Raw genomic sequence first — 17914 nt, forward strand, 5'->3', positions numbered from 1 at the left:
GCTTGACATGTCGCGTGCCTCATCTTTTTTTTTTCTTGTGCGCACTCTCTGTCTCTCTCTCATATGCGTCTTCCAAATGGCCCTTTATCGCATCGACAGGAGGCAGAGCGCAAGTGGCTGCTCAAGCAGATTGTGCCTGCACAACTGGTCGAGGTCGGGTTGCTCATCAAGGACTGCATCGCGCGTCTGGACGCGGCCGAACCCCCGCCACTGACCTTGAGCGATGCGCCCAGCCTGGCCTCGCAACAAGCGGCCAAGGCCGGTGGCCCCGAAGTTCGCCGGGGACTCTCTCTCAGTAAGAAGTCGTTGCAAAGCTCTACCCAGTCCATCTGACCAACTGGAGACAAAATGTGGCCTTTGCCTTGCTCATCACGCTGAGTAGCTCTAGGAGACCGGCGCCGGCTGACGTCGCTGAGTAACCCACAACGCATGGAGCAAATTCAGACAAGCCATCTGATGAGCAAAGCGAACCGGTGCGTGAAGCACCAGTGTCACGCCATGTTGCGCCCTGCCGTGCCCTGCGCTGGCTCAGGGGCATCATCGCGACGCAGCATGAACTCGTGGCTTATTCCATCGTTTGTTATTTACATTTGACAGGGAGATGGCCCCACTTCATGGCAATGTCAAGGTCCTGGGCACCAAGATTGTTTCTGCAGTACGTGCATTCGTGTCCAAGCACGCGCGTTTGGGGGCCATGAGTGACCCCCCCCCCCTCGCCCCAGGACGGCCCGCCGCTTATTCTAACGCTTGCTATAGGACATTCAATATCAACCCATGGAACACAAGCATCGCCGTCATAGTGCACCTCGTACGTCGACGGCTTGCATCCCGTCGCTGACCTTGATAACGGCGTGCGCATCCATTTGAGAAGAAACAGGGCTCTCGGGCGAGCGCTCACTGCCTGCTGTTTGTGGCGTGTAGCTCCAATCACGACCAGCATTCGCCCCAAACATGCACAGCGAGTACCGCAAGCCTTCACCACCCTCATCTGGCTGCAAACGGCCCTCCAAGACATTGATGGTGTGCCTTTGATGCGTTGCTGAACCTTGTCAGCCACCCTGTCGCAAACTTATTTTGATTGGCACCGCATGCGCAGGGCAATATTTTCATGATTCAATTACCGTGCGTGACATGCTCCAGGTGGGGGATGCACATGCATGGTTCATTGCGCGTGTGGCTGTGCCCTTGTGAATGGCGCGCGAACCCTGACAGGATTGCTTTGCACAGATGCTGCGGCAACTGACTGAGCACGTCCAGCAAGCCAAGCGGTCACTACATGTGCCCAAGCCGCTGCCGTTGGATACCACTGTTGGTACCATCAAGCCCTTCGAGCCACCGCTTCCAGCTCAGCTCTGGTAGGTGCGCGCATCCTCGTTTAATACAGAGTGAGGTTGTCGTTGTCTGACCGATTTGCGGTACATTTAGCTTGGACTGGTTTGTCAACCACGGCCATTTGGAGCTGCGCATGTTGCAGTTGCAAGTCACCGAGCCCACCACATCGTCAGGCCACAAGCACCGGCGTACGCCTCCACCCCATACTCGCTTGTGCTGCTGCGCCTCTGCTTCCCGACGTCGTTCTCATGATCCCTGCGCATGATGGCTCGTTCTTGCTGTCCACGAGTAGCTTCATTACGAAAGCGCTTTTCTCGCAGCTCCCGCCATCACCGTGTACCTGAGGTGGAGGCTACAATGGAGAACGCCACCGGAGCCAAATTCATCTCCCATCAAGGCCGTGAATGTCAGGTAGGCTTCCATCATACAGATGGCGCGCGGTCGTGCAGTGGGGCAGCGATATGCTTAGAAACTGATTTACACTTGATCCATTGCAGGTTTTGTCCGACCACCGAGCAACGGTAGAGATTCCGGCCTGGACAGCGGTGCTTCAGGACATCCATACCATCCAAGCCAAATGCCAGAGCCTCATTGGTGCCCTCGATGCCGTGGCTTAAGCCAGCGTCTGTGGCGCCGCTCCTTGCCCCTAGTCATGTACCCAACACTCTTTGCTGCTTTCTATCTTGACCATTTGACGCCTCTTGTCGATGCCATTTCCCACACCATGACCTCCCATGCCATGGGCTTGATGATGAGATGATGGTCATGGTCCAGGGCGAGAACCATCAGCCGACCAACAGAAGCCACACACACACACACACACACACACACACACACACACACACACACACACACACACACACACCACAAAAGCCAAATACATGTAAAGCGCACAAACTGCGGTTTTGAGAAAGAAAAGTCAGACAAACGTGTGGCTTTGACGCCAAATGACGACAAACTCTCTCTCTCTCTCTCTCTCTCTCTCTCTCTCTCTCTCTCTCTCTCTCTCTCTCTCTCTCTCTCTCTCTCTCTCTCTCTCTCTCTCTCATTCTCCAGGATCGATCGCGGACGGACGGACGGGTGGGCGGGCGGTTCGGTGATGATTACTGAGATTGGCACAGGAAGAGAGAGAGAGAGATCAGACGGTGTGCGCAATTACTGGTGTGGTCTGTCGGTTCGTTTGCCTGAATCATGACGGGCTTCACCACTGCGAATGATGGCGCAGACGTGTGGGCGGCAAGCTCAACTGGCATCGTGGTGTTGGTGGGGGCGCTTTCGGCGCTGGTATCCGTCTTGATTGCCGTTGTGGTTCTGCAACGGCAGCGGCTTCAGCGCGCTGGTAGCAAGGAGCGTGATGCGCAATACTCGCCACAGATTGCCTGGGACAAAGGCACCACTTCAGCTCTGGCCGAGGCGCTTGGCACACACGTGCCGCCGGGATCAATCGCAGCACCCAGCCCCGGCCCCAGCATCACCCTCGTCGGGGCGGGTGTGGGAAATCCAGACCACCTCACGCTGGGAGCTTTGCGCGAGCTTCAAACCGCGGATTTGGTTGTAGCAGATCAATTGCTACCTCCGACCATCTTGGCATTGGCTGGAGGCCGACTGGTGGTGGCCAACAAAACAAAGGGGCGGGCGCATGAAGCCCAAGAGGAGATTTACGATGCCTGCCTGGCCGGCCTGCGCGCTGGTCAACGCGTCGTTCGCCTCAAGGGGGGTGATCCCTTTGTGTTTGGTCGTGGTGCCGAAGAGGTTTTGCGCTTCCGTCAACATGGCTACGAAGCTCGTGTGCTGCCCGGCATTTCCTCCTGCATTGCTGGACCGGGGCTGGCTGGCATTCCTCTTACCCTCCGCGGCGTGGCCGATTCTTTTGTCGTCACCACAGCTCACGGCAAGAACGACACTGGTATGTTATCATGACCTGCATTCGATATCCCTCCTTTTTTTTTTTTTTTTTGCTGCCCGTGAGCTGGACGTGTACGTGCGCGCACTTGTGGTTGCCCTCTGATTCACGACATGTACACACTTGTACTCTCTAGATCCTCGGTGGCCAGAGTTTCAGCCATACCGGACGTTTGTGTTTTTGATGGGCGTATCTCAGCTACCGCGCCTGCACAATATCCTCACGCAAACCCGCTACGGATTCCCCAGCCGTTTGCCCATGGCCATTGTGGAACGGGCCTCACACCCTAAGCAGCGCGTACTACGAACCACGCTCGATCAGGTCGCGGATCTGGCTGCTCGCCAGCATGTCACCTCCCCCGCCGTCCTCATTCTGGGCGAGGTCACGACCTGTCTTCAGTCGGCTCCAAACTAATATGCCCATCAGTTGTGTGTGCAGGCAAACGCAATTCCGCATGCACGTCTGTCCACAATAATGGCCCGTGTTTGTTCTCGTTAAAAAAATATTCTTAGGCTCAATGTAAACTCAGACCTAGGCTTGTGTTGGTGGTTTGACATGCTCGTGGCCCCCCGGCCTCGCATTGCTCTCCTCTCCCTTTCGTCTGCAAGGCTTGCCGTGTGGACTTTGTACAAGACAGACAATCGATGACGTCAAGTGCTGGCTGCCCCACCCAATCGATATATTATTATGAATCGGCAAAATAACTGAACCCTTGACCGCTCCGTGTGCTTGACGAAGTAGAGTACAGGACCTGAGAACAGGTTCGTAGTTAACTATCACCAGAATCATCTTCACACACGCCCGTTTGTTTTTGCCACGAATATCTCCTTGTTTACATCCCTTAACCCCCCACGTTCCCTTTCCATCCTTCCCATCCCCACTACCTGATATTCGTCTGCATCTTCTTTTCTTTTTTTCCTCGACGCCTAGCCCTTCCGACCCAGCGCCACTGCCGTACTTTAGCACAGAAAACCATTAAAAAATCACATGAAATTCCCCCCAAAAAATAAAAAAAAATTACAATGTCATGTAAAAAAATTAAAAAAAAAACTGCTTTTGACCAAAAACAAAAAATTTCGGTTTCAAACAGTTTTTTAATGCGCTTTTTGCTCTCTCTGTTCAGTGAGGCGTGAGTGAGGAGGATGCGGTGGCAGCGCTCGAAGCGAGCTTGACGAGCGTCAAGGGCAGAGTTGGTGGCGCTGAGTGGCGCTTGGTGGCTGGCTTGGATCAGGCGTTCTCTCTCTCTCTCTCTCTCTCTCTTTTTGATAAAGCAAAGGCAGATTGATCAATTGTGGAGGATGGCGTGTCAGCCGTTGCACTTGATATCCTGGAACGTGGCAGGTGCGTTTGCCTCGACTCATCACCGGGTGTGTCGGCCCACACGCTCATGCCTTTTTGGTACACAGGGTGGCAGCCCACGCTGTCGCTCATTCAGAGGTGGCACGGGGATCTTGAAACCTTCCTTCGACGGCATCAAGTTGACATCTTGTGCATTCAGGAAGTACGTGACACTCCGCTGCGCGCATTTACGTAGAGGGAGGGTGGAGCCCTGACTTCCTTGTCCTGACACGTGGATGGCAGGCCAAGACCCAACGCAAGAAACTGCAAACGTCTCCGCGAGAGTGTGGTGCCCTTGTTGACGGTTGGTCTGCGGATGTTCTGCAAAAGTCTTGTTTCATGCGCGTTCCCGACTTTAGCCTCCTTCCTTTGCTGCATAGGATATGAGGCGTTTTTCAGCTGCTGCGAGCTACCAGGACAACACCAGGGCCTTAATGGTGTAGCCACCTATGCAAGACAGGGCACGGTCACGCGTGCCGACCCCCGTCAGTTCCCGCCTGTCGACGCGTCCAAGGGATACCACCCCTCGCCCCTCCTCACCTGCAGGCGGCGTTCATTTTGCATAGGCCCCTTCTCCGACCCAGCTCTCAACATTGAGGGTCGTGCTCTAGTCACCTATCATGGCCCGGTGCGCTGCCTCTCCCAGCTCATCGTAAATTTAGCCTTCACCGCTCGTGTCTCATGTTTTGTGCCGGAACCACGCAGCTGGCACTCTTCAACGTGTACGTGCCCAATGACGGTGCCGGCTCCAGCCGTTTGCCATACAAGATGAAGTTCTTGACGGCGCTTCGGGAATGCATGGGCAAGGCCAAGGCCGAAGGTCAATAGGGCGCTTGCTCCACCCAATCCCTCAACATCCGTGTGCCTTTGAGGGATTCAAGTTCACTCACGCTCTTTGGCCCTGTGATGCAGGTTACTTTGTGGTTCTTGTGGGCGACCTCAACATTGCTCGCCGTGCAGAGGTGAGCTTTTTGCTCTACCCCCTTTTACTTCTTCCAAAATCCGAGCTCCCAGCTGCCAAAGGGTTGCACTGCGTTTATTGGCCGATGGGCTCGGTTGGCTGTTCCTTGAATGCACGGCATTGACAGGACGTGAGCTGGGATCGCCGCCTTCTTCAAGTTGAGCGTTTTCTCAACGCTCCATTGGGAGGGTGCATTGCAAATTGGCCCACGGACGCCGCTGGTACGCTCTTCATCGGCTTTCTCAACTGAGCTTGCGGGGACAGGATTTGACATGTCCACGGATGCCTGATAGGGCCATCGGAGTTGCGTAACTACATCCACGACACCACAGGTCTCAAGGTTACGGACTGCTCCCATTGCGGATGTCGTGGCTGCACTTGCACAGCGTGCCGAAAGAGCGCTCCTGAGGGCACGGCGCGCTCTCTGGTTTGCTGTCGCATCTGCCATGGTTCACTCGGCGCGGCAGCTCAGCTGGAAACCCAGCAGAGCCATTGGTACCGCGCCTGTCTTGAGGTCAGTTTGCTTCCGCACATGCAACCGAGTCCTTCCAAGCCGCGCTGCACAGCTGAGACATGCATGCATGCTGCACAGACGCTTTGGAACCTTCAGGCACGGCTGCAGCAAGCCTGGCCTACGCTGCACGCGGCCATCGAGGCACGATCGGTCGAGCCAATCGAGGTCTCTTTCAAGGGCACGGGTCGTCAAACCAAGTATCGTTTAATCTTGCGCAGCGTTGCTGGCAAGAAAGTGATCATAGGCTCGACCCATACCGACGAACAGCGAGCTAGGCACTCGGTGTCCTTGGAAGCACGCCACGTTACGGACCCTGACGACGCCACTCGCATCCTCCGCGTCCATGACGGTGGTGAACTCCACGTTGAGCAGTTGATTGACATTTGGGAAAAGGTATTGGGCATTGAGCTCGCCGAGATGGAGCGACGTGCGCTGGCTACAATAGCAAACCGAGTTACCAGCCCACCGTGTGGGCGGTGGATCGATGATTTGCTGTCTGTCCCCTCGTCAGTGCCCCAGAATCCACTCGCCATGCTTGATTCGTTCACAACGCTGCACCCGACTGCACAAGCACGCTTTACCTGCTGGGATCAGTACAAGAACCGTCGCTACGAGAATCGCGGGTCACGCATTGATTATGTGTTGCTGGATCAGGACTTGGCTGGTCTCTTGGTTGGCAGCATCGCACCACCGCCAGCGCCCCCCGGTTCAGGGGAGCCCAATGATCGACCCTCCCTCGTTACCACGGCTGCTGCCGACTGCGCCAATGCGCCACAACTTGTGGCCAATGGATGGTGCCGTAATCCCCACTGCGAGCGCTGTGCGCAGGCTGCCACCACATCCCAGTATCGGTGCGTCAAGCTTACATGCCTGCTGCACAATATACGACGCTATATGCCCCTCTCATCAGTTAAGGCCTCTGCATTTGTTCACTTTGGGCGTGCCGTTCAGTTGGAAGCCAGCGCCCTTCGAAGGCACGGGCATTGTCGAAGGGTCCAAAACGGTTCGTGTCTTGCGGATTTGTTCTTGCTCTTCAAAACCTCCGTCCTTTGCCAACACTTTGGCTTCCGACTGACTTCACACATGGCCGAATAGGATTACGAAATGCAGTTTCAGTTGCCACACTCAGGGATGGTGTACACACCGCCGTCTTACAGTGATCACATCGGCGTTTCAGCGCTGCTCAAGGTTGTGGTACAAACGACGCTCGAGCAGCAGGAGGCACGAACACGCGCCGCACAGCCGTTCAAGTCACAAACCCGCATCAGCTCCTTTTTCAGCAAGTCAGGAGAGGGTGTTGCAAGCGTGGCACCCTTGATCAAGCCCAAAATTTCAGCGGCTGCCAAGAGCCCGTCTAATTTGGAGTTGCCACCCAGTCAAGCCTCCTCACCTTCAACTGTTCCAGACAGCGAGCATCGACCGTCTCCAAAACGACGCAAGTCGGCTTCGAGCGGCGCCTCGCGGAAAGGACGAGCCAATAGCGTGAGTGGCTCGAGTCGTAGTAAGGGAAGTCTCAAGCCCGTGGCTACAAAGCACCGTATTTCGACGTTCTTTCAGTCCGCCAGCTCCACCAAAAGTTGAGAGCTCGACACGATGAGTTTGCAATGAGCGTTTCAGTAATGACAGTGATAATAATTGAAGATGCAAATGCAATTTTTTTGAGGCGTGGCAGCTTTGCTCTGTCGATGAGAGTCTCTTCACTGATACGACCAGCAACACGATCTCATTAGGATGGCTTGACCAATTGACTCAATCTTTCAGGCATCGCCTCAATGGGACAAAAACAATCGCAAAGCTACAGGTCATCGTCATCGTCGTCGCCCAAAGCCTTCAGGGCTAGCAGTGGCTTGGTAAGTTGCAAGCTGTTAAAAGCGGTCTCAATCTCAGATACAGTGTGCAGGACGGCAGCGTACTCGCCCAAAGCAGCTCCTGCATCAAATACGCCCTGCATGACGTTCTTGCACTCGTCAAGGCGATTTTTCATGAGCATGGCAGTCTTTTCGAGTTGCGCCGACGCTTGGCCAGCATCGAGCAGTTGCTTCATGTTTTGCACGGCTACAAGGCTCTCAAGCAACCGCCGCTCCAATGATCTCGTCCTTTTCCTGAGAATGACAACCCCTTCGGCTTGATTCAACTGTTGAAATTCAACAGTAGCCTTTCTGTGCTTCATGCGAAGATCATATAGCTGCCAGGCTATCCCTTGCAGTGCACCATTGTCTACATCGTCAGCCAACCGAGCGAACACGCGTTGTGATTCGGCTCGAATCCTAGCGTCGAAGTCTTGTGATGGATGCATCAAGGCCATGTTGAGGATGAAAGCGGTGCGGGGTACTTGCGCGGAATCTCGAGTCTGCTTCGAAAACTGCCACTCGTGGAGGAGCAAACCAAGTCAAGTTGGCAAGAGAGAGAGAGAGAGAGAGAGAGAGAGGGATAAGAATCAAAACATTTTCTTAAAGGCAGAGTTAGGTGGGAGTCAAAACACTTCTCCACACAGTCGATGAACGTCATGGTCGTGAATCATTTCCGAGTCCGAATAACTTATGAGCATTTGGCATGTTTGTTGCATCTGAAGTGGGTCTCGCGATGGGTTCGGAGACGAGCCTACGCGCAGAGAAATGCACAGACACACAATGCGCATTCTGATCCTTGTTTTGCATAGGGGTTGCTTGAGGATTTGGGGATGGGATTAGCTGATTTTGACGGGCCATTCAGCAAGACACAAGGATTGGACGATGGTGCTGAGTCGCACGTGTGCACGGCACTGTGCCCGATCTTGTGCCCGACACCAGCGGCTGTTTTGTACCAGAGCAGCCACCTTGTATGAATGGACAAGCGCCGAGCCAATGAACGATGGTGCGCGACATCGCCCGCCAGCACCACATCAACTCAAGCAGAGTCATCCTCCATGATGGCAAGCTACAAGCAGGACATGGTTGCTCATCCATCACACAAGTGTCTGCGATTTTTTTTTTGGCTTGCAACGCAAATGCTTTGAATTGCTCGAGCACAAGAAATCATCAACATTGTCGGACTCAAACTTGAAGAAACATTTGAAATTGTTAACAAGTGAATTCGCTAAAGGCACATTCTTTCAAGCAGATCTTGTATGAATGGACAAGCGCCGAGCCAATGAACGATGGTGCGCGACATCGCCCGCCAGCACCACATCAACTCAAGCAGAGTCATCCTCCATGATGGCAAGCTACAAGCAGGACATGGTTGCTCATCCATCACAAGTGTCTGCGATTTTTTTTTTGGCTTGCAACGCAAATGCTTTGAATTGCTCGAGCACAAGAAATCATCAACATTGTCGGACTCAAACTTGAAGAAACATTTGAAATTGTTAACAAGTGAATTCGCTAAAGGCACATTCTTTCAAGCAGATCTTGTCTGCTTTGATGCTTTTAGCGTTTACATGTTAGTGTGAGGTTTGAGGTTGGTGTTGGATGTTCTTCCACGAGTGGCATTTTCCAATAGCGACTGGCCGAGATACAGACTGATTGCCTTTTCCTTCTTGGACGTTCAAAATGGCTGTTGTGGCTGCTCCACAAGATTTTCAAGCTAAAGTACAAGTGCTTTTACGGCGGGTGTACGGCCAGTTAGCCAACGGGGCCGACGACAATCGCATGCGACGCTTCGCGCAGCAGCTTGATGACATTCGAACGCGACACAAGGAGGCTACCGATAGATTTGATCGATTGGCTCAGACTGACGCTGTTGCTACTTTGAGGACACGGACAGCATCATTGGAAGAACGCTTCCGTGAGGGCATCGGAGCCGCGCAAGAAATGAGGACCTTGCTCATTACTGGACAAGCTTCGGCGCAGCTTAGTGACGCCGGGTCGCGGATGGGATCTCGTATCCATGAGTGCAAACAGGCTATCGAACAATATCTTGCCGTAGCAACGGCTTTGAGCGATTATGCTACGGCGCTGCGCGACGTGACTGACATTGAGGCTGAATTGAGTGGTCTACAAGCCATGTCCCTGCCTGCTAGCGGTGCGGTTGCACGGTCAGCTTTGAAGGGCCACTTCGAGGACGAGCTGTAGGTTTGCAATTGTATGTGCCCCGTTTGAATTTATTGTTTGACCGATGCAATTGAAAGCACAGTGACACCGATGATGATGCTTGTGGTTTAAACTGCTGGATTTCGCTGGCGGATTCAGGTATTTGGGGGTGGTACCGAATGTGGGGGGGATTGTTTTGCATTGGCCACCACAGGGGGATTTGCACACATGCATTGCTTTGTAGTTTGTTGCAAGGCACTAGTTGGCAGCTCCGCTGCCGTCCTCATTCAGGGCGGCCGCGTGAATATCAACATGGTCCTCCATGAACGAGGAGATAAAGTAGTAGCCGTGATCGTAGCCTTCGTGCTTACGCAACACAACCTATGCGTGTGGCGGGTGGGGTGGGGTGGGGTGCAGGGCGGGGTGCAGTGTATGATAAAGGACGTGAAGGAAAAGGGTGCCGACTTCACTGCACTGCGCTTTGGAGGCAGTGTGCGTGCGTGGCAAACGGCTGGAATGGAGTGCGCACCGAAATGTTGGGGTTGGCTGCCGCGGCGCGCACAAAGGCTTCGGGCTCGAGGTCTTTATCCTTGTAAAAGCCATCATTGGTTCCCTGTCATGTGGAGATTGGCGCATGAGACGCAATGTCAAGGCCGTGTATACAGCATGAGGGCTCTGAAGACCGAGGCCATTGCGTGGGGACCAGAGGCGTCGAGGCGAGCTCTAGCTAGCTAATGCACAGACACCGCCCAAAGCCATCAGACCTGATCGATCAAAATGTCCATCATGGGGCCGTTGTAGCTGCCGACCAGACAGGTGGCATCGTAAGCCTCCATGGCTGCCTTGTCGTCACCGAGATAGCCCTTGAGGGCCTTTGAAGCCACGGGCGTCACACTGCAAGGTTACATGAGGAGTCGGAGTGAGTCAAGGTGCCTGTGCCCCCGGTAAGAAAGCACAGGGGCATGCGTGGTCAGCATACCTGGGGTTGCAGATGGGGGCAAAGGCCGTCACACTGGCATACTGGCCAGGACATTTCAGGGCACAAATGAGGGCTCCATGGCCACCCATGCTGTGGCCAAAAATGGACTTGGTCGCGGTCACGGGCAGCTCCTATGAGATGTCAACGTTGACATGAGTGTTCAGTTGTTGGCGCGCACAAAAAGAATGTTGGGTCGACGGACCTTTTCTACCAGGGCAGGTAGCTCCTTGGTGACATAGTCGAACATGTGGTAGTGCTTGGACCAAGGTTCCTGGGTGGCATTCAGGTAGTAGCCTACAAGCGCCGTTGCGTATGCGTGAGCGTGTGGTGGCGCGAAAGTTGGCCCGAGCAAGACATCGACTCCCGAGCAAGACATTGACTCTCTGCGCGACATACCGGCACCGGTGCCGAACTGCCAAGTATCGTCTTCCCCCTCAAGATTGACGCCGCGTGGTGAGGTATCTATCAGGAAACGGCAATGAGGTGCGACGCAAGGTGCCAAGCGCCAGCGAAAGCGGGTGTTGATCTACCGGGGCACACGAGAGCAATGTTGTGCTTGGCACAGATGCGCTGTGCGCCGGCCTGATTAAGAGAGGGATGGGGGATCCATTGATGAGTGAGCCCTTCTGGACGACGAGGGCCATCCAGAGACAACGTTGCAGAGGCAGGGATGAGCGCCAAGCTTGGGGCGGGGCGGGGTTTTGCGGAGCAGACCTTGGTGATGACATTCTGCTCGGTACAGGTCAGGCCCGACAGGTAATACAGAACTGGGACCTTGCGCGACTCGGCCTATTGTAGCAACTGAGAAGATGAGGCAACGTGCGTGTGTGCACGTGCGTGTGTGGCAAAGTAAGATGTTCTTGGCTCGGGTGCCGATGGCGCGCTGAGCAGCGGAACACGCACAGCAGGGGGAAGGTACACGGCAAAGCGCATGTTGCACTTGAGGGTTTCACTGTCATGGCTGTAGACCTGTGAGGTACCACCACGCAGCATGAGAGATGAGCTCACCCACCCAAAAGGCTACGGCCAGAGCAAGTGGTGGCGAGTGGTCTCACGAGCTGGCGACCGTCAAAGCACTTGCTGCACGATTCCTCCTTGAGAGCCATTTTCAGCGTTGGAAGCACGATAATCTATCCAGATCAATCCCGACGCCAAGCGCACACAGTCCTAACCATGAGAACATGCATTTGAATTGCATTCACCATGATATCGTTATGATACCGCCGGCTCGTCACTCCCGCTGCCTCAGCTGCCCCGACCCCGGAACGCCGCCATATCGGCTCCAAACTCCACTGACCAGAGAGAGAGAGAGAGAGAGAGAGAAAATAAGACGAGAAGGACGTGTGCCTGTGTGGTGATTTTGGCTTGATATGATGTGGAAGCGTGCGTGAGACGTGTGACACGGTCAGAGGGAGGGAACGCAGCTGCTTCACACGTATTTGTCAGACAATTTACTGTCGCATGCGCGTTTGGGTCGTAACAGTGTGTGAAAGAATGGTGTGGTCATGCGCTCTCTCTCTACCGCATGTGCAGCGGCTTGGTCTTCTCTCTGCAATGTTATGTAAAACGCTTTAAAACCCAACCGCTTGTGCAGCACGAACCTCACTCATCTCTGACATTTCTTCGAAATCTCTTCATCTCTCTAATTTCCGTGTTTCATTTTCTTCTTGCGTCTTCTCTCTCTCTCTCTCTCTCTCATATATATCAAAATGGCATCGACGGCTGGTCAAGTTATCAAGGTAAAGGCACTGGACCAAACGGCAGCGCCATGCATTTGATACCACGCTTGTTGATGCCTTTTCTTCGCACGGCCACTTGCTTTGTGTGTCCATGTGCGCGTGTTGGCTGGCTCTGTTTTGTTGGGCCTTTTTTTTTTGTCTTGTTTCGCGCACGCACGCATGCATGCGCACCACTGAACATTGGCTTGGCCGCTGCCCCCTCTCCCTTCTCCGCTCCCTCTCCGCAACACGTGGACTGGACACTGGCTTCTCCTTGTCCTCCCTGCCCGCCCCCCTCACCCACCTTCTCTCTGCGTAGTGCAAGGCTGCTGTGGCCTGGGAGCCCAAGAAGCCAGTCTCCATCGAGGAGATTGAGGTACGCACGAAACCATGGTGGTCGTGTTCTTGGCCGCTGCCACTGTTGTCATCCTTGGCCTGGCATATCACGGCCTGTGGCCTAGTCTGCCACAGTCGGCTGGCGAGCCTGTGTTTAGTTTATGAGCCGCCACGCTTGTGCTACATGGCCCATCTGGCTCATCGGCATCTCGCCTTCCACCGTCTGCCCTGCCGCTGCCCTTATCCTCCCGCGCTGTTTGGCTTGTTGGCTTCTTTTGTCAGGTTGCTCCTCCCAAGGCTGGTGAAGTCCGCCTGAAGGTCATCTCCAAGTAGGTCCTCTTGGATCCAAACCTTTTTCTTGTTTTTTTATTTTTATTTTTTTGCTGTGCCGGGACCGGTTTGACTCCTTTGCACTCACATGCCTTGGTGTTTGACAGTGCACTTTGCCATACCGATATTTACACGTTGGACGGCCATGACCGCGAGGGTACGTCAGACATGGTCCTTCGCTCCTCCCTCGCTGTCCTCCCTTGACTGATAAAACCGCTTTCGCTAATCATCAACGCAAAACTTTGGACCTAATTTAGGCAAGTTTCCCTGCATCCTTGGTCACGAGGCGGCCTGTGTCGTCGAGTCGGTGGGCGAGGGCGTCACCTCTGTCAAGCCCGGTTAGTTTGCTCGTCATCTCACTCAGCCCTACTGGGGCAAAGCTCTGCCTACCTTTGCTGAAACATATCCGCTCATGCCCCTCACTCGAAATCTGATTATTCCAGGCGACAAGGTCATTCCGTGCTACACCCCCGAGTGCGGCGACTGCCTCTTCTGCAACTCCAAGAAGACCAACCTTTGCCCCAAGATCCGCTCCACCCAAGGCCAGGGCGTGATGCCCGATGGCACCACCCGTTTCTCCAAGGATGGCAAGGAGATTTTCCACTTTATGGGCACCTCCACCTTCTCGTGCGTTGTCAACTCGTCGATGCTCTCCTCTTGTCACTCCTCAGGACATGTGCCTCCCCTTCACTTCCCCTGCTTGCCATGTGTGTTTTCCAAAGGGAGTACACGGTGGTGGCTGAGATCTCGTGCGCCAAGATTGCCGATGACGCACCCATGGACCTCGTCTGCATGCTGGGCTGTGGTATCGCTACTGGCTTTGGTGCCGTCTTCAACACCACCAAGCTTGAGGCTGGTACCAGCGCCGCCGTCTGGGGCCTTGGCGCCGTTGGCTTGGCCGTGATTCAGGCCGCCAAGAAGGCTGGCGTAAGTCTTGTGTCCTGGGATCTGCCTCACACCATCAAGTGGTGTCTCTGCTAGCAATAAAGCCGTGCTCGAATTCTCATCTCAATCTCCTCGGTCTGCACGGTTCCTGCCCTCAGGCCTCGCGCATCTTTGCCATCGATGTGAATGAGGAGAAGTTTGAAATCGCCAAGACGCTCGGTGCCACCGACTGTGTCAACCCCAAGAAGCTGGACAAGCCCGTGCAACAGTACCTGGTTGGCGAGACTCAGTGGGGTATCGATTACACTTACGATGCCACGGGCAACGTGGAGTGCATGCGCGCTGCCCTTGAGGTGCGCCCATCGCTTACCATATTCCTCTACAAGCTTCCGGCCTCATTGGTTTTACCTGGCGGCACAATCTGACATGCTACTTTGTTCTTCTCAAATGCAGAGTGCGCACCGCGGTTGGGGTGTTTCCTGCGTTATTGGCGTGGCCCCTGCTGGTCACGAAATCTCCACTCGTCCCTTCCAGGTCAGTCTTGCTCTGCCCCACGTTCTTTGTTGTCTGTCGTGGCCGGTTTGTTCAAGCGTCTGCCTAGACTCGAACATTTTGGTCGACCGACCCTGTGAGCGCTCTCACGACCCCTGCTCATGTTCCCGTTTCAGTTGGTGACCGGTCGTCACTGGACTGGCACGGCCTTTGGTGGCTACAAGTCGCGTAGCCAGGTTCCAGAGCTGGTCAAGTCCTCCATGAGCGGCGAGCTGCCCATTGCGCACTATGTCACTCACCGCTTCCAGGTGAGCCATCGTGGGCCTTGTTTCCAAACGCTCAGTTTGGCTCTCCGCTCCCTACTTACGCCTGTGCTGTCATCACTCATTTGCAGGGTGTGGAGAAGATGAATGAGGTCATTGATCTGCTGCACACGGGCAAGTGCCTCCGTGCCGTCGTCATGTATTAGAATTCCCGTCTGGGCAAAGCTTATGTGGAGTTGTGGTACTTGTGTCGTACGGGACTTTGGGATCCTTTGTGCTCGGTCAAAAACACACAATCTGGTGGACTGGCCGTGTTACGCGAGGTGGCAGGGGTTCACCATCAATTGACCAGTGACTTTCCACACGAAAGTGATGTGTCGGCGAGAGGCAGCCCCTGAATATGGTGCTTCTGAAGAAAGCATGGGCGTCTTGCTGCCGTGTCGTGGGACGAGTTGGCACCCAAACAAGATGCACACAAACATGCACACAGCAAGTGGAGAAGAGATCAATGGCATTACGTATCTCAAGACAATAAGGCACACTGGTGCTTGGGTGATGAGCGTGTGGATTTATTGGTCTGCCACCAGCAGTGTGCCGGGCAAGATGTAGTCGCACGCCGCAAGCTCAGTATGCGCCTTCAAGAGTTCGTCCAGACCTGGGCGGTCGCTGTCCTGAATAAACTGCAGCGGCTTGGCCTCCTTGCCAGTCTAGAGTATTCAAATAACGGCCCATAAGTATTCGCGGTCCCGATCTTGGAGGAGGCGAAGGGCAGACAAGAGCATACCGTAGCACCAGAAGAGGCGAAATCGTTGCGGCTCGAGCTTGTGGCCTTGCCATCACCATGGGCATCCTTGCCAAAGACGTGCGCGAGTTCCCCGGCTTGGAGTTGAAAGTCTGAATCTGGGTACAGAGCAAGCATCATTGCTTGGATCATGGCTTCTTTGTGGGCCAGTAGTTCTTCATAGCGCAGGGTGGCATGCCAAAAGCCACGTTGGGCCAGCTTCCAGGCCTCGTCCATGGAGGAGAGCCACATCATAAACTGAAAGCCCACGATACCAAGGGCATGAATCGTTGACTTGTTGAAGCGTTCCTCCTCCAGGAGTGGGGCCACCTGGCCAAGGAAAGACGAAAAGGCAGCCAAAGAGAATAAGACAGCGCGCGAGGCACGCGTTTTGGTTTTTGAGAATACAGGTGAAGAGAAGCAAAGGCTGGTAGGACTGACCGAGCGCAGGAAAGGAGCCATCCAGGTGAGCTGCACGAGATAGGCATCAAGGCCCCAAGTGCGCATAAACTTGACCACGGCGTTGTTGCTAAAGGCCATCAGGAAGGAATCGAGGGTGGCGAGCGCCTCTCGATACAAGAACACTTGCTGCAGCCGAGTCAAGGCAGGGCCGGGGAGGTGTGGCATCAAAATGGGGTGAGAATACCGAGCAGGCAAAATGTGTGCCGAGGTGTTTGGTTCACACTTAAAAAAAAAAAAAGTATGACATGCTTCAAGACAGTGCGTCGGGTTCGCACCTTGGCGGCCGGAGAGCCTTGGGCGAGCAGGTCGGCAATGAGCACGACAAAGGCACGGAACTTGATGGCAAGGAAATCGCTGCCGCCGTCGTGTTGGTCGTGACGCAGGTAATGGAAGGCCAGATGTGTTGTCACGGCGGCGCTCCATGCTTTGGTTTCCGAGGAGGAAATTTCGCCGTCCCGCCATGCAAAGGTGAGTTGGCTGTAGGCGTCGGGTTCTGAGAGGGAGCGGACGCCGTTGCTGTGATCCATGCACTTGCTGAGCAGAGTTGAACCACAGCGGCCCGTGGAGTGCAGTAGAATGACGCGGTCCATGCGATCCTGCAGGCTGGTGCCCACCACCTTTTGAACTGCGGCAGCAAATTGGTCGGCACCAATGACGAACACACGCTGGGCGTTGCGGCGCTGTTGCTGGTAAAAAAAGGCAGCGTTGTCGTTATCGACCTTGGCCTCCACGAGGACAATGGCGTGGGCCACACGATCGTAGGTGTAGACGTGAACTTTTTCATCCTGCAAAGGCCGCATTCGCATGAGCGTGGTTTGCGGCCAATCCCTCCAAGAGAGAGGGGTCCGGGGAAAAACAAAAAGCTTACGCGCAGGAGCGGCAGGATATCGAGCGTCTTGCGCTCTGAAAATGGGGCAAAGTCACTCAGCTCGGCAGTGCTTTCCTCCTCTGCAATGCGCCGAAAACGCGAATCAGGCCACCAGCAAATGTGTTTGAAGGGGGAAGCGAGCGCAAGGGCGAGCAAGACAAGAGTCGGGCGTCGAGCTGCTTCCACGTACGGACAGGTCCCTTGGAGGTGCCACCGGTGCCCTCGAAAATCAGCTCCAAGCACTCGTGCGGACCCAGCTGAGCCAGCTCCTCAATGGAGACCAGGGGCTCGGAATCGGCTGGTTTGGCCATCCATTTGTAGATGATCAAACCGATCACCACGGCGACCGCAGCTTCGAGAATTGCCATCGTTGCGGGCGTCAAAGAAATGCTCGAGAAAGATATCACCTCGCCACGCTCTCCACGCGATCCAGTTGCCCTGATGTGCACCCTGAGCGTCCAAAAGTCAAGATATCAAAGCCAGTGAGCACGTGGCGAGCCGAGTGCAACACCCGGCCGCAAAAGCCCAACTCCAACACGTGCATTCGTGCAAACAGCGTCCCCAACGCGCTCCAAGACCCTTCAACACCAAGCAGCGAACCAAACCACCAGCATCAAGGCAGAGCATCAGCTACCCCTCAGACCCAGCACAGCCACCAGACGGCAATCTCCTTTCTTGTCCAGCTAAACACCCGCCCCCTCCTGCCCCCCACTCGCTGCCGTTTCTCCACCCCCCCCCCCCCCCC

The 17914-nt window shown here is 54.8% G+C and overlaps 7 protein-coding genes across 7 annotated transcripts in view; 5 read left to right on the top strand and 2 right to left on the bottom strand.

The window, feature by feature from the left end:
• MONBRDRAFT_8191 (uncharacterized protein) overlaps nucleotides 1-1949 on the top strand; it is a gene marked incomplete at both ends in the record, with an annotated part of 10240 nt that extends 8291 nt beyond the window's left edge. Inside the window, 5 exons of the mRNA XM_001745727.1 lie at nucleotides 100-295; nucleotides 723-808; nucleotides 1228-1355; nucleotides 1653-1743; nucleotides 1830-1949. Of these exons, the coding sequence (XP_001745779.1) occupies nucleotides 100-295; nucleotides 723-808; nucleotides 1228-1355; nucleotides 1653-1743; nucleotides 1830-1949 (621 nt within the window). The remainder of the gene's footprint in view (nucleotides 1-99; nucleotides 296-722; nucleotides 809-1227; nucleotides 1356-1652; nucleotides 1744-1829) is intronic.
• Nucleotides 1950-2523: 574 nt separating this feature from the next.
• MONBRDRAFT_8192 (uncharacterized protein) lies at nucleotides 2524-3649 on the top strand (the record flags this gene model as incomplete). The annotated part of the gene is made up of 2 exons (XM_001745728.1): nucleotides 2524-3238; nucleotides 3372-3649. The coding sequence occupies 2 exons, from the start codon at nucleotides 2524-2526 to the stop codon at nucleotides 3647-3649; spliced, it is 993 nt and encodes a 330-aa protein (XP_001745780.1).
• An 884-nt stretch (nucleotides 3650-4533) lies between these two features.
• Nucleotides 4534-7699, top strand: MONBRDRAFT_37054 (uncharacterized protein; the record flags this gene model as incomplete). The annotated part of the gene is made up of 5 exons (XM_001745729.1): nucleotides 4534-4576; nucleotides 5220-5393; nucleotides 5486-5535; nucleotides 6145-6899; nucleotides 7206-7699. 5 exons carry the CDS (start codon nucleotides 4534-4536, stop codon nucleotides 7627-7629), a joined length of 1446 nt encoding a protein of 481 aa, XP_001745781.1. The 3' UTR covers nucleotides 7630-7699.
• Nucleotides 7686-8556, bottom strand: MONBRDRAFT_32405 (uncharacterized protein; the record flags this gene model as incomplete). The annotated part of the gene is made up of 3 exons (XM_001745864.1): nucleotides 7686-8241; nucleotides 8283-8328; nucleotides 8434-8556. 3 exons carry the CDS (start codon nucleotides 8554-8556, stop codon nucleotides 7844-7846), a joined length of 567 nt encoding a protein of 188 aa, XP_001745916.1. The 3' UTR covers nucleotides 7686-7843.
• A 1019-nt stretch (nucleotides 8557-9575) lies between these two features.
• On the top strand, nucleotides 9576-10097 carry MONBRDRAFT_8195 (uncharacterized protein; the record flags this gene model as incomplete). Its single annotated transcript, XM_001745730.1, has 1 exon — nucleotides 9576-10097. The coding sequence occupies one exon, from the start codon at nucleotides 9576-9578 to the stop codon at nucleotides 10095-10097; it is 522 nt and encodes a 173-aa protein (XP_001745782.1).
• A 216-nt stretch (nucleotides 10098-10313) lies between these two features.
• Nucleotides 10314-12165, bottom strand: MONBRDRAFT_32406 (uncharacterized protein; the record flags this gene model as incomplete). Its single annotated transcript, XM_001745865.1, has 10 exons — nucleotides 12090-12165; nucleotides 11938-12003; nucleotides 11749-11823; nucleotides 11565-11616; nucleotides 11431-11496; nucleotides 11237-11328; nucleotides 11035-11165; nucleotides 10820-10949; nucleotides 10585-10668; nucleotides 10314-10436 (listed from the first exon to the last, which is right to left on the bottom strand). Exons 1-10 carry the CDS (start codon nucleotides 12138-12140, stop codon nucleotides 10314-10316), a joined length of 870 nt encoding a protein of 289 aa, XP_001745917.1. The 5' UTR covers nucleotides 12141-12165.
• Nucleotides 12166-12718: 553 nt separating this feature from the next.
• Nucleotides 12719-17716, top strand: MONBRDRAFT_32407 (uncharacterized protein). Its single transcript, XM_001745731.1, has 16 exons — nucleotides 12719-12773; nucleotides 13072-13128; nucleotides 13371-13417; nucleotides 13526-13575; nucleotides 13676-13756; nucleotides 13862-14045; nucleotides 14141-14345; nucleotides 14462-14656; nucleotides 14757-14837; nucleotides 14972-15103; nucleotides 15190-15765; nucleotides 15843-16169; nucleotides 16281-16427; nucleotides 16577-17086; nucleotides 17170-17249; nucleotides 17360-17716. Exons 1-11 carry the CDS (start codon nucleotides 12744-12746, stop codon nucleotides 15262-15264), a joined length of 1137 nt encoding a protein of 378 aa, XP_001745783.1. The 5' UTR covers nucleotides 12719-12743; the 3' UTR covers nucleotides 15265-15765; nucleotides 15843-16169; nucleotides 16281-16427; nucleotides 16577-17086; nucleotides 17170-17249; nucleotides 17360-17716.
• The last annotated feature ends 198 nt before the right edge of the window (nucleotides 17717-17914 follow it).

The sequence above is a fragment of the Monosiga brevicollis genome, genomic scaffold, assembly GCF_000002865.3.
Source record: "Monosiga brevicollis MX1 MONBRscaffold_10 genomic scaffold, whole genome shotgun sequence".
In the NCBI taxonomy this organism is placed as follows: Eukaryota; class Choanoflagellata; order Craspedida; family Salpingoecidae; genus Monosiga; species Monosiga brevicollis.